Raw genomic sequence first — 14,809 nt, 5'->3', positions numbered from 1 at the left:
AATTTTAACTAAATTTATTTATTAGATAAAAATAAAAATTAAAAATACTATATATAATTTTTTAAATTATAAAAAATTATGTATAATGACAGTAAGTCTGATGAAAGGACGATATATTTTTGCGGGAAGAGGCGAATGGAATTTGTTTAGAGGAGTTGGTATATTTTGGATCACAAGAAATATAGTGAAAAAATCAGCTGCTACACCTAACCAGCATTACACTCGAAAATCAACGGTCCCCACGCCACAGCAACCATCACAATCAATCAATCAATCAATCAACAAAAAACCCAATCACATTCACCATCATTTTTATTTTTATACCAAACAAGAATCAAGAAAACAAAAACAAAAAAAATCAAATAAACAAATATATAAAAAAATAATTGCATTTACACTCCCTAATATATGATCTATTCATATAAATTACTCTTATTTTTTACGTAATTATAAAAATCATCCTAATAGCAAAAAAAAAAAGAATAATTTGTGTAACGATGTTAATATTTCTAATGAGGGCATGCATAATTTTCTAAAAAAACAAAAGTGATTTGTATAAATGAAGTTGACATTTCTGATAAATATATGCGTAAATTTTTTAAAAAACATAATGAATATAAATAGACCGTAAATTAGAAGATGTAGTCACAATTATCCCATTTTATAATGATTAAGGCATAAAAATAACACTCATCACTATATTATATATCATAACAACAACTCCACAAACTCCAACAGTAGACAATGCATTTATTACAACCAAAATCCACAGAGACAGACACAAATTTTTACTACCAAGAAAGAATACTCCCAACTGGAAACAAACAAGAAGATTTGATCATGGATTCTCTTCACCACATCCATCATCAATGATCAATCTGTGGCCCCACACCAACACCACCACCTTCACTGATGATCATGATGATGAATCTTGGGGGTAGCCTAGAGGGAGGGGGTGGGGGGGCCTACATCAACACCCTCACTAAGTGATTGGAAGACTAAAGGCAAGATTTTGAAGAAAAGCAGAAGATCAAGAAACCAAATGAGAATGGAGAGTGGGACCATGAACACCAAACGCGCATGCTCAGCATTCCATGGGGAGTTTTTCGACAAAAGGGAGCCAGCCAGCCCTCATTTACAGCAAAGCACACCACTATCCATTCCCCATGCTTTCAAATCCTGCCAATACTTACTTTAAACACTCTCCCAAAAGCTTAAAAATCATCATTTCAAGTCAAACAATTATAGCAGCCTCAGTGTTCATTCACCACCTGAGAGAGCGAGAGAGTAAAGAGCAAAGCTATCAATCCCATTAAGCTGCTGCAGCTGCTGCTCCTTTATTGGCCCACACTAAATACTAGTGCACTATTAGAGTGACAAAAGCAGAGAGCAAAAGGGGAACACCCCCCACCTTTAGTTTACTACTTTCAAATCCATCAATAATTTTATTCAAAACACACACTTAATGCTGCTGCCCATTGGTGTAATCAGTCCTTTCCGCTGGACCGACCAACGGGCCGAACGAACGCGTACGGTTAGGGGAGAGCAGAGGGTTCGGACTTGGGGTAGCTAAGTCCGAGTGCTTCAGCTTCGGTTTTCATTGATTTCAAGTAGGTGATTGCTTTGTCGATTATGGAGAGAGGATCATTGCTGGTTAATCCGGGGATGATACTCTCCAAGATTTTCAATGCCTGGCGGATTTTAACCTTCTTTTCTCTCTTACACAAGCCGATATCATCATCATGGGAGTTTCTCTCGCCGGCACAACTTGACTCCACATCATCCTCGTAATTGCATGGAATAGTTCTCTTCGACCGCCTCTCGGCACTCGCCAATGATGATTTCTTGTACTTGCCATCAAGCAATCTTCGCCTTTTTGGTGACTCATCAGAGCTCGCCACTTCTTCTTTAAGTTCCTCAAGTGATTTATCTTTGTAATCCTCTTCAATGCTAAATGGAGAGTGCCCCGTGCTAGTTACCTCATCATTCTCACCGTCATCATCATCATTGTCATCATACTCGTCATCACTATCAGAATAGAGCAAAGCATTGATTTCCTCAGTATCTTCAAGCATCTCATCTTCTCCATCCATCAAATAATTTTCGTCCCATTTCTCTTCAACTATGGGCTTCATCAAGAATTGCTCTTCTAATCGAGATGCCACTTCTTCACACTGACCATTAACACTAGCAGGAATCTTGGAGGTCAAATTCTGATCCTGGGGAGCAAAGGAAGGGCTAAAGAACAATCTCGTGTGGCTCCCGGACTGATCGAAAATGAGAAATTTTTTCTGAGGAGCCCACAAAGCATTAACCGGCTTGTCCGTGGCTCCAGGCCTGCGTGGCAAGGCACATGGTAAATCTTTCATATATTGGTTTCCAGTTGGAAACCGGATATTGCCATAAGGAGGCCGCAGATTTAAAAACCCGCCAACTGCATCTTGCTGGTTGATGTTCAAACCACGCGAATCAGGAGGGGGCTGCCCTGGAAAAGCAACATTTGCAGTCAGAGTAGAAGGAGGAAAGCATGGCAAACTACCGGTCTGCTCCAGTTGTAGAAGTGCCATGTGATCCAAATAGGATGATTTCCAAGCAGAGAACTGCTGACACGTCTGAGACTCTTTGGCTGTAACCATCCAGCCAAAAGAGCAACCTGGCATACATGATTTGGATTGTCAAACAAGAACTCAGAAAATGAATCAAGATTACTATGCAAAAGTACAATGATGATATAGAGAACCCCATACCAGAATAACGGTCGTACTTAGACCAGCAAATAAATTACTTTTGGATATGCTAAACAAAAGAAGAAAAGAAACAATATATTGCTAGCTTGATGCGACAGACGGAAACTTAGAACCAATCTACGTAACGGGTTTCAGCAAGTGACGGAAATACTCAGCCTGGAAAAGAAGATCGCCCAAAATTAGCAGCTTTTCGATTATCAATAGTCGAAGAAATTAGCATTTGCAGAGCATTCAGTTGACTTAGCAATCATCAGGTATAGTATCAAAGAAGTAACATGAACATCAAAAGCATAAAACTAGAGAACATTCAGAAACAAACCTGGCAATTTTGCAGAGGTTGAAAGCATGCTATAACTCTAACAATAATGGTTGTTCTTCCAGCAATCCCATGCTCATGTTTAAGTGCCCTGAATCTCGTCTGGCTCGCTGCTTGGCACACCATAACTACGTTTGACTCTTTAATGTACTTCAACTAGAAAACTTGAATATTGGATGCAAAGGGGGTGGCTAAATAGAGGAAAGACGACGATCTAGCTGAAAACAAAGTTGAAGATGTCTAGAAATTCTACTTGAACAACAAACTCACGAACCCAACTCAAACAAGAATCAAAAGGTAATGAACACAAGACGATGATAAACTTTGATAATCTAAAACCGAAATTGCTGATGAAGACTAGACGGGCAAGAATACTTTTTTCAAGGCTTCTATCACTTGGATAATTCTATAGAATATAGAAAAAGCAAGCAAAGAAAGGCAAGTGATTGGATCCCATGGATAGCTAATTAAAGGAGGATAGCATAAACAACGATGCGTCTCGACAGATGATCAAGAACTTATAGAATAACCCTGCAGTATAAATTCAAGGAGATAACATATCGAAACACATCAATTGACAAACTCAGCCACCGCATATTGGTCGCCCCTTATATCCAGTTCAACTTATTGGAACTGTATATCTTAGAGAAATATACCACAGAGCACCTGAGAAAACAGCAAAAGAGCATACTTGTGAGACTCAAGAAGAGTGATTACCATTTGAGAAACAAGCAGAAACATGAAATTCTACACTTATAAAGACAAGACCCACAACAATCCAATCGAATATGAACCTTGAATCAAAAAAAAAAAAATTAAAAAAAAAAAGAAAAAAAAAAAGAGAGAAAGAAAAGCAGGGGATCTGGAAAAGGCAAACGCAATCTTAATTCCAACAATTCATGTTTCACTTTTTTCCTCCAGAACGAATCTCAACTCCAACATTTACCTTTTCTTTATCTTCACAAGATCACAAAAAGGGGTTCGTCTGTCAAGCATGCTACTAAGAAAACATTTAACAATATAGAATTCTTTCCATGATTATCAAAAAAATCAACACAAAAACGAGAATTCCAGCACGCAATTGTCTTACAAGAAACCATGAAACTCCCAGAAGCAAAAATAATAAGATTAATGCACCAAATTCGAACGAAGCAAGCAAAATTGGTGAAAGCCCTTCTCAAAATTAAATCAAACTGAGTATTTCAAGAGAGTGAAACTATCTGCTGTTTTCTGACCTTATTGGGATCTACACAGGACAAGAAAAAACACCAAATCTCTTAAAAAGATCACCTGGGTGACAAAGAAAAGCATGAAAGATGATCCCATAAAAAAAACAAAAAAAATCAAGAATTGTAGAAAAGAGAAGAAAACAAACTTCTTCAGAAAAGAGAGATAAAGGGCCTGAGAAGATTTGAAGAAACTTACAAGAAAGTTAGAAACTTTGTACTCAATTTGTGAATGCCAGTGAGAGTGTGTTGTGACAAATGGGAAGGAGAGAAGAAGAAGAGAAGAAGAAGAGAAGAGAGAAAGTGGAAGTAGTGAACAGTGGTTGGATAGCTGCTCAAAGTAGCCACCAATTCAGGGGCTGCTTCCATTATATAAATATATTTCAATGACCATAATGCCCTTGCTTCCCTCTTTACACCAATTCTTTCTTTCTTTCTTTTTTTTTTTTGGCATGTATAATAAACCTTTATTATTTAAGGAAATATTATGCTATTTTTTGTTTTTATTTTCTACTATATCATTAGAAATTTTACTATTATTTTTTAATAGGATAAATTATAATAATTTTATTTTAAATTTGACATAATTATGAATACTTTTCATTATTTAAAAAATTATAAATTCCTTCTTGATGTTGGATTAGATTATATAATAGATAAAATCGTGGAATTTTCAACTTTATCTTTGTTGCTCTTTTAAAAAATTATAAAAAATCAAATAAGGTGGATAAAAAAATAATTTTTTTATTTATTCCATAAAAAATATTTAAAAAAATATTATAATTCATAATTTATAAAGTCATTTTAGTCTGTTTATCATAAAATTGGATGGAAAACCTAATGAAAATTAACATATTGGGTTAATTGTTAGGCGCTCGTAAAAATTAAGGGGTATTGATAATTTTCCAAATAATAAGAGAAATTATGCTTAATTTTAAGAAAGCACATTATAATTTATTCTTTTTAACATTCTGTAAGTTGGAAAAATAAATATTTCACACCACAAACAACATTAACGGGATTTTAAAATAAAGTTAAAAAATGTCGGGATTTTGTGTAAAATCATTGGTTTATTTGACGTAAAATAAAAGATATGTCCAAAAATGTAATTTTATAATTGTCAAATATAGATATACCCACCAAAACTTAAAAATTCCTTTTATGAAAAATAAAAATAAAAATTCACAAAATTGACAAATAAATTCATCTCCCCCCATGTCTTAAAGTCTATGTCCTTATTTCTCCCATAATAGGACCATCCAATAATTATATTGTCCCCCCCTAAAATTTAGGGTAATAATATATAGACTCGTTATGGTTAGAAAAATTACATCTGTTAGTACCTCTGGCGTTTGTTTTTGTCCTAAAAATAAATTATTTATTAGTCAAAATTTATCAATTTTATTGATATAAGTAAAAAAAATTGAATAACAACCTATATGTACCTTCAAATGATTTATTACTGACTTATTGTACGTCTAGCAAAAAAAAAATTGATCAAACTATTCTTGTACATATTCACAAGCTAGTAATTGTAAGGAGGTATATGTTCAACGTTATAATGTAGTTTGGTCATAAAGGGATTAGTATGATCTATAATAAGTCATTTTGGTGTAAATTATGGACGTTTATTTAATTATTTTGCTAATATCAATAAATTTGGTGAGTTTTTTACGGACGAATGGATCTATTTATTAGAGAAAAAAAATCAGATGAACTAAATATAATTTCTCAAATTACATGAAATTTAGTTTTATCACACTAAATTTTAGGGGGTACGATATAATTAATTATCCCTAAGACCATAATGATCTTGTTACAATTTTTATTACCTTAAGCCCATTAATTCCCTATGAGAAGACTATTGTTGCTTAATTAAATAATTATGATGCATGCACAAAAATAAATAAATAAAGTATTACCACTAAGTGCATGCCATAAAAATAAAATATAATTTTTTTCATGTAGAAAGTACACCATCATTTTTGCATTTAATATTCCTAATATTTGCTTACATCTAATAAAACAAGTTCATTCATTAGTCAAGTTTTATTGAATTTGTTAATATTAAAAAAAAGGGTAAATAAAAATTAATTACTCTCGATTGACTTATTACAGGTCAAAAAATTCTTTTCGACTAAACTACCCTTATAACAATGAAGATATACATTCTCATTAGCATTAACGCGTAAAGACATATGAGGATAATTTGATCATAAAATAATTGATCTAACCTGCAATAAATTAGTAATAAATATATCGGGAGTAAATATAGATTTATTTTATTAACATCAACAAATTCAGTGAATTTTTACCACTAGGGCGACTTATTTGTTAGAGGGAAGCAAATTTCATTGGTGCTAGACATAATTTTGTAAATCCCAAAAAATTTACGTATAATTACACAAAATCTCAGTGACGGAGAATGTAAACTATTCTTATTTATATATATATATATACAAATATATATTTTATATAAATATATAGTATAAAATACAAGAAAACTTAATAAATAGGGGAGAATTCGAGTCCAAGCCACTAAAATTCAAAACCCACTCTAAAATTGGTACAATTGGGACCCATTGGCATCCACAATTATTTGTGGTTGGGTAGTGATTAAAGAATAAAAGTAAGGGGAAATTAGTGAGAAGTGAGGTCATGTATTACCAAAACCAACTGTCTCTTTCCCTTTGAGTTTGACAATTCGTGTCCTCATACGTATACGTATACGTAGTTGGTGCATGAGAAGTGAGAACCATTTCACCAAACTTGTGTTCTACGCTATTACTATTTAAATTTAAATTATCAACCTAAACTAATAATTAAATTACACCCTTTCTTGTTATTTATTTATATTGCTTCCTACTTGATCCGACCGAGATCGCGGGTCGCGTTTGTTATCGCCCCTGTCACTCTATCGAACCCTTTATATCCTGAAAACAGAATACGCGTTACCTAGCCGGAGTAGGTTCCGGCGTAGATACTCCGACGCTCAAGTCAGTATATAGAGAATATTATCGGGTAAGAGGAATGCTAAGAATATAAAAAGTGAAATATGAAAGCTAGACCAACCCTTTTTCCTTTCTTCCTTCTTCTTTTTATACTGATCCCTTTTCGTGTCCTCTGCACGATCCTAAGACCCGCTTCCACGATAAGTCATCTCGCGATCGTGGCCCACCTTTTTCGGGTATCAGATTGCCCTTAATCGTATCTGAGATTATCCACGTGAGTGATAGGTTTAATCTCTCTTTTTACGCCTTTGTCCCTACCTTTCATACTAAGGGTATATTAGTCTTTTCTTATTTCCCTCCATCACTACTAATTAATTTATATCACACTTTGTGTAATGTACTAATAATTTAATTCGAAAGATTAAAGTTTTTCTAAAGTTTTAAATTTCTAAATACAAATTGTTACGTTTTCCATATTACCAAGAATATTCTATATTTTAATTGTTGTTGGCAAATATTCCGATTAATTACATACGAAGATTTTAAATAATTTATAAATTTTAAGGTCTCATCACTCCAGTGAGGCGTCTTTTCAGAATAAAAATCGTGAGACTCATACAAAGTTAGAATGTATAATTATCGATTGAGCCTCAAGTCACATCATTTATGGTTCTCTGTAAGAACGAGATCATGTGTCCCTCACAAGCCCTTCGTCTTGGTGCTAATGATGTAAGTAAGAATCCCATATTGGTTGGAAAAATGAGCTCGTTTATAAACCCCAAAATGTTTTCTTTCTAGCGAGACGCCTTTTTAGAACAGAAGCGTGAGGTTCATACAAAGTACTTGGCACAACGAGGCACCAATAAAATCACAAACCATGACATTTATAGTATAAATTATAACAAATATCAAATACTAATTTAACTAAGGAAACTATTAATATATAAATAAATTAATTCTCGGGCAACACATCACCCTAAAAAGATAGACTTAAATAAGATACGAGTTAAGCTGCACAGTGAATCGGGTCAGTCCAGGATAGGCATGGACCAACCGAAAAAGTCTGGCCTAATACTAGTCCACTATTGTTCACGACTGGTCATAGAGTGGGTCTTGGGCCTCTAAATGAGCCCCAATTGGATCGAACTGGTTGAGATCTGGATGTGCTTGTGTTATTATTTTTATGATATTGAAATCTTCTTATAAATATTTATTTAAATTTATAATTGTCTTATGAAATAAATAAATAAATAATAAATTAAATTGCATAAAAATTTATTTATAGAAAAATAATAGTTAAGAATATATAATGATTTTTTTTTTTAAAAGAAAAAAAGGCACAACAGGCTCAGTCCAGGTGGTCCCAAATATTGATTTTGGGATCGACCTAATCTCAAATGGGCTTGGGCCGAACCATCCCATTCTGTTATTGGTTCAGTTCAGCCCTGGTTGGGTTACCCCAACTCGACCGACACACTGTGTACATGCAATTACATCATTTGTTGGCAAATAATATCAAATACTATCAACAGATAAACTATTGCCGATATCTGTATCGTATCAGTTGTTAAGGATGGGCCACGTTCAATTAAATAATTATGTATTTAACCCTTTTTTCCTAATGCGAGGATCGTATTGATGGATAATATAATCATATGCACAACATAAAGTCATCCAACTTTTTTTCTCCGACACTTGATTTAGACGCCGAACCCCATCTAAATGAGACCGGTTCGAGTCTGTCAGCTCTATCCACAACCCTAAATATTCTTACTTCTTTCATATTTTTTCTTTTTACAATTTTACTAATTGAAATATTGAAGGACTATAATCAAACCCTCTTAGTATAATTCTAACATATTGTTTTCCTTGCACACACTGAATTTCCAATTTCCCTACATACTTTTGGAGCTTTTCATAAATAAGTTTAATATTAAGTACATTATTTAAATTCGAACATCGAACAATACAAATATAATAATTAATAATTAGAGGGAAATGCAATGAGTATGGTAAGTGGCTTGCACTACATAAAAAGCTACACGTGGCCGATTAATTTGATAAAATAGTTGCTGAAATCCTGCCCCTTTGCCGACACAATGCTAATCAAACATGATGAGGAGTGTAAGAATTATAAGAGTGTGTATGAATTAAGAAATACTTCTTGCCTTAATGACAACTACACGTCTGTCGTGGTTTGCAGCCTTTGTAGGTAGTGAGTGAGGTGTGTAGAAATCAAAGATTTGGAATGACCTATGAGTGATTTTCTCTGCTTTCAATTTAATTTGGTATGGCAAACGATGGGTAAGATTGAAGTCTCATAATTTTAAAATTATAATTTTGAACATCATCAGTATATGGTATATTTCTACTTTAACAGTAGATATAATTGTACTTTGATAGTAGGAATTGATTAGATATAAAGGATAATTACATTCTCATTTCTTGATATTTGGTGTAATTACACGTAAACCTCTTGTGGTTTGAAAAATTATATGTAGTACCTCTGAAGTTTGCGTCAGTCTAACAAATAAGTCCATTCGCTAGTCAAAACTCACGTATTTGCTGATATTAACAAAAAGAAAGGGGATAAAAATCTATGTTTACCCTCAATTGACTTATTATTAATTTATTACAAGTCAAATAATCTTTTTATAATCAAATTACCCTTGCATCTTCACACGTTAATGCATGTGAGGAGGTATATCTTCATTGTTATAAGGGTTATTTAGTCAGAGAAAATTTATTTGACCTAGAATAAGTCAGTAATATGTCAATTGAGGGCAAATATCAATTTCAATTCAGTTTTCTTTTTGTTAATATCTTCAAATTTAGTGAATTTTAACTAAGAGAAGAACCTATTCATTAGACAAAAACAAATCTCAGGAGTACTAGATATAATTTTCAACTACAAGACGTGAGGGTTTGTAATTATCCCTAGATATAATTGTTAATATTAATAAATAGTATATCGCTGCTATTATTATTAGTATTTGTTAGATGGATATTTGATATCGGTAATTATAATAATAAATTATTACTTTTTTTTCCTTAAAAGAAAACAATCTGGAATTGGTAGTGTATAATGATTGGGAAGGCGGTGACGGTTGGTTTGGACCTAGCTAAGAAACCTGTCCTTATGAGAAAACTACACACATTTATGCAGCTGTGCTGTTATTCTAATTTTCAGCTTCTTATCTTTAGGTATACCCTTGTGAGAGTAGGGGTCCCTACCTCAGGTCTATGTCCCTTTCTCTCTCTCTCTCTCTCTCTCTCTCTCTATTATATATATATATATATATATAAGTGTATAATGGATTCACAATAAATAAAATTTGATATGGATACGGTAATCTTATTGAATATAACTTTTAGATTTAAATAAACTTAAATCATTTCTAAAAATATACTATTATACTTCTTTTTTTTTTTGAAAAAAATGAGATTCTATTGGCACCCCTCCAAAAAATCTTCGTTTACACATGAACTTTTTTTTTGTTAAGATTTAAACAAAAAATATTGATATTAGAAAAAAATAACATAAATTTTAAATTTTATCTCTCATTTAACATTCTTTTATATATTTTTATATTTATAAAAAAATAAATATAATATATATAATGAAGTTAATACTATTATATTATAAGTACAAAATTATTATATAATAATATTAAAAGAAGGGTAAACTTATGCATTTTTTGCTAACATCATCATGTTTCGCCCAATCCCTTCTGAAAAGGAGTCGTGTATAAGTGAAAAACAAATTGACCTAAATCACACCCTAGCTCTCATTTAAGAATTGACGTCGTTTCCCTTACCTCTGTGCAACGCAAGAAAAGAGGGTACGACATTTCGTACTTCATGGGACTTACGGATGTTGGAGGTAGCATAGCAGCACAAAAGAAATTTGCTCCCACATTTAAGACAGAACTCCCAATTGTAACAAGAAAAGCTCCAGGGAGGTCATTCATGGATAACATCAACCATAACGTTAAACAATAATCAGTAACGAAACATTCATGTGTTCGTAATTCTTGAAAACGTTCAGGCACTCGATGAAAACATCAGTGGTTGCATGAAACAAACAGCCATTTCTTGTGGGACATTGGTTAGGCTTGATAAAGGTGGTCACTCAGCGCTAAGAACCTCAATCTCAAATACCAGAACTGAGTTGGGCTGAATACCCCATGCCGGGAAACCACTGGGACCATATGCATAGTCAGGAGAGCACTGCAGGATCAGAAAGACAAGTCAACGAGACACTCCACATAATTGACAAAATGCTCTGACAATAGAATATAATTTGTGCAACCATGAGCATGCAACAGTCTCAGTTAAAGAGTAAGAATGATGGAGTTTGTAGAAAGGTGAGAAAGAAACAAGAGAGGGGAAGAGAGAAAAATAGAACTTGAACTCCCTTCACAATGCATTAAAGCATATATAGAGGCTGTCACACTCTTATTTCAAAGAAACAAAAAGTGCATGACAATTTAAGTCAACATCAAGTACTGGCTTGAGAGTAGCAAACTATGTGTTGCTGCTCTTTTGTTACCTCATTTGGTGAAAGTCAACTTGCAAAGTGGCAGAAAGTAAAAGCAAAATCAGAAGATGCAGAACATGTGATATTCTAGTCAGTTTCAAGAATACTCCAATAAAATTGTCACTACTTTGCTATTAGCAGCTGTGCATCATTTAATGCAAATAGATCAAGTTAAGAAACCACAAAGATATTATGGCAAGAAAAACACAAACGAAATGATTTGCATCTTACTCGTAGTCGAGCAACTTCTCCCACTTGCATTCCTAACACACCTTCATCCCATCCTGCAACAGGAGCAACATGCAAGTCACATCAAGAACAAAAACACTTTTGCATAATGCAATCAGCAAATATAATAATAACTTGCCATTAAATAAGCAACCACACCAAAGTCCATGCCACTATATATTGGAGATCTCAAAATTTAGATAGAATCATGTTTGACTAATTACATGAAATCATGTCAGAATTCCTAATCAAGTGAACATTTTCTAATATGGAATGCCCTCATAATATGGAAGGTGAATTTAGCCATTACAATGTTGAATATAGGTAAAGAATGCTTCACCACACAGAAGTTTAGCAAGAGATTGAAAGATTGGTTTATTACTTTGATCATGCACAATAAACCAGTCATAATGTAATTCAAGCAAGGTACAAAAAGAAACAGGGATTTAAATAATGTAAACTTTACGGGGCTCCATCACCATAAATCGTGGTTCCTGCTAGTGTTCCAAGGAAATTCAAAGCAATCGCCGTAAAAGTTGTATGCATCACTTTTCTCTTTTTTTTTCACAAAATCATATTTCTGAGTTCAAGAACCCGCAGAATCTCCTACTGCTGAGTTTTTATCTTCACAAGTTGAAATTCCTACAGTTATCTTCATCTCCTGATAACATAATCACTTATTCTTGGCCTTAGGCCCTTAACACAGAACAAAAATTCTAACTTAACATAAATTGCGCGTGTAGTCTAATAAACAACTTATATCAAACCTGCAATAGAGCCTCTCCGATAAAAATACTCACGTTAATCCGAGCCAAATGTAAACTAAAAAACAAAAAATATGGAATCCCATTCCAGTTTGCTCCTAAACCATTTTTTTCCCTACTCGTCCAGCACTTTACTGCCAAATTGTTTCCTCACAAACACAAAACCGTACAACTTATTAGATAATAATCAATTCCTAAAATTAGCCAAACGACACAAACTAATCACAAATAAAGCAAGAACTTACTAACATCTAATTAATATCAGTAACAAATACCTTTAATAACTTTGCCCTGGCCAATCTGGAAAGCAAAAGGCTGCTGCCCCGGATCCTTGGTGCTATTGCCAAAAAATCAAATTCACGCAGACGTTTCGATTAAAAACACCGATCAGCATTTCCAGAAGAACAAGCACAGGAAAAACAAAAAAAACGATTTACCTCCAGAACTTTTTGGCAAGATCGCCATCCTTGCCGAATCCGGTGCAGTGAACCGTCACCTTTTGACCTGCGACGGGCTTGGGTCCCCTACCGGCTCTCAACAATTCCTTCTCCACTCCCATTGCCCTGATCGGATGAGCTAGCATACACTGCGAATCGCTTTTCCCTTTTCCTTTGGCTTTAGGGTTTTGCGTTGAGTGTGTTGGTATTACAGTGAATGTCACTCTTTAGTGCACGTACGTCACGTGACAGGCAGATATTTTCCATCTACATTTGCTTGGCATGAAACACGTTTACAGTTCTACAAAGTTAAGTCGCAAATCTCAATTGGATTTTCCATTGATTATATTTAGAGCATAGGTCACTTTATATGTAATTATCCATAATAATAATAATAATTAAACGTACTCCCTCCGTTCCACAAAGGATGTTTGAATTTCTATTTGAATTAGTGTAATTTTTCCTTTACATAATTTCCTTTAGCGGTATTAAATATAATTATTTAAATTATAACAAATCTACGTGTAAATATTCTAAATTTGAGGGGAGGAAAATATAATTATCCCTTTTACTCATTTCATTCACAAACAACCATCCATTTATTAAATAAATTATATCAATAATTTTATATTCATACACATTTAAAATTAATTCACTTATTACGAGCTTTCAGTTTTACCACTTGAACAGGATTTGACCTACTATTTCCAATAACATATAATACATACTATTTTATTTATACTATTATAAAGAAAAAATATGCTACAAACACAAAAAGTGATGATTTTGACACCACTATATTAATTTTTTGTTTGTAATAAGCAAAATGTCCGTCAATTGATAAATGACTGATTTATTCAACCTTTTAAATTTAAAATAAAAAAGATAAACTTGAATTAAAAATATCATAAGCAGAAGTTGGCATCTAAAAAAGCTAAAAAATGTTTTATTGAAGCCCGGAAATGCTTTTTCAAAGTTCTCGCATACACTCCCTTAAGAACGTATTTTTTTTAATTTTTATTACAAGCATTCGATGTTACCATTTGAACAAAATCTGAATCGAAAATTTATGGTAAAAGTTAAATATGTAATCTTCTATTTATTTATACTAATATTAAAAAAAAAAAGGGCGTCAAACACTCACAAACGATGATTAATGACACAATCACACTAATTTTTGTGTAAAGCAAAAAATGGGCTTCAACTAATATATAACTAATCAACTTTTTAAATTATATATTAATCGATAAACTAATTTTCTTTTCTTTCTTTCATTTTTTTTGTAATGTAATATATTGATTTATATAGTTTATTTTTATTTATAATATATTTTAAAACATAAAATATTATTTATTATATGCACGTAAGAACGGTGTGCCACAACGGTTAATACTATTATAAAGAAAAAAAGTACTATAGTCTATAAATACAAAGTGACGATTTTGACACTGTTGTACCAATTTTTTATAATAAAGAAAATCAATTTCAACTGATAAAATAACTAATATATTCAACAAATTTTCTCGAAATTTGCTATAATTTCAATTACTCCAATGAAATTAACAATTATCTAAAAAATATATTTCGTGTTGTTAAATGG

At 32.8% G+C, this 14,809-nt stretch overlaps 2 protein-coding genes across 5 annotated transcripts; both read right to left on the bottom strand.

Moving 5' to 3' along the window:
• Positions 1 to 678: 678 nt before the first annotated feature.
• On the bottom strand, positions 679 to 4,632 carry LOC105172623 (transcription factor bHLH143). 4 transcript variants are annotated; one of them, XM_020697118.2, is made up of 4 exons: positions 4,489 to 4,632; positions 4,299 to 4,353; positions 3,067 to 3,729; positions 679 to 2,653 (listed from the first exon to the last, which is right to left on the bottom strand). In XM_020697118.2, the coding sequence occupies exons 3-4, from the start codon at positions 3,092 to 3,094 to the stop codon at positions 1,536 to 1,538; spliced, it is 1,146 nt and encodes a 381-aa protein (XP_020552777.1). In that variant the 5' UTR covers positions 3,095 to 3,729; positions 4,299 to 4,353; positions 4,489 to 4,632; the 3' UTR covers positions 679 to 1,535. The 4 variants fall into 4 exon arrangements, with proteins under 4 accessions (XP_020552777.1, XP_020552776.1, XP_020552778.1 ...); XM_020697117.2 differs by lacking the exon at positions 4,299 to 4,353; XM_020697119.2 differs by lacking the exons at positions 4,299 to 4,353; positions 4,489 to 4,632 and adding an exon at positions 4,010 to 4,248.
• A 6,526-nt stretch (positions 4,633 to 11,158) lies between these two features.
• On the bottom strand, positions 11,159 to 13,428 carry FKBP12 (FK506-binding protein 12). The gene is made up of 4 exons (XM_011094145.3): positions 13,210 to 13,428; positions 13,048 to 13,109; positions 12,012 to 12,064; positions 11,159 to 11,470 (listed from the first exon to the last, which is right to left on the bottom strand). Exons 1-4 carry the CDS (start codon positions 13,353 to 13,355, stop codon positions 11,369 to 11,371), a joined length of 363 nt encoding a protein of 120 aa, XP_011092447.1. The 5' UTR covers positions 13,356 to 13,428; the 3' UTR covers positions 11,159 to 11,368.
• Positions 13,429 to 14,809: the final 1,381 nt, after the last annotated feature.

The sequence above is a fragment of the Sesamum indicum genome, linkage group LG10 (genome assembly GCF_026168435.1).
Source record: "Sesamum indicum cultivar Baizhima isolate 11 linkage group LG10, ASM2616843v1, whole genome shotgun sequence".
NCBI classification, from domain to species: Eukaryota; Viridiplantae; Streptophyta; class Magnoliopsida; order Lamiales; family Pedaliaceae; genus Sesamum; species Sesamum indicum.
Note: the sequence above shows the minus strand (reverse complement) of the source record. Positions and strands in the feature narration are given on the sequence as shown.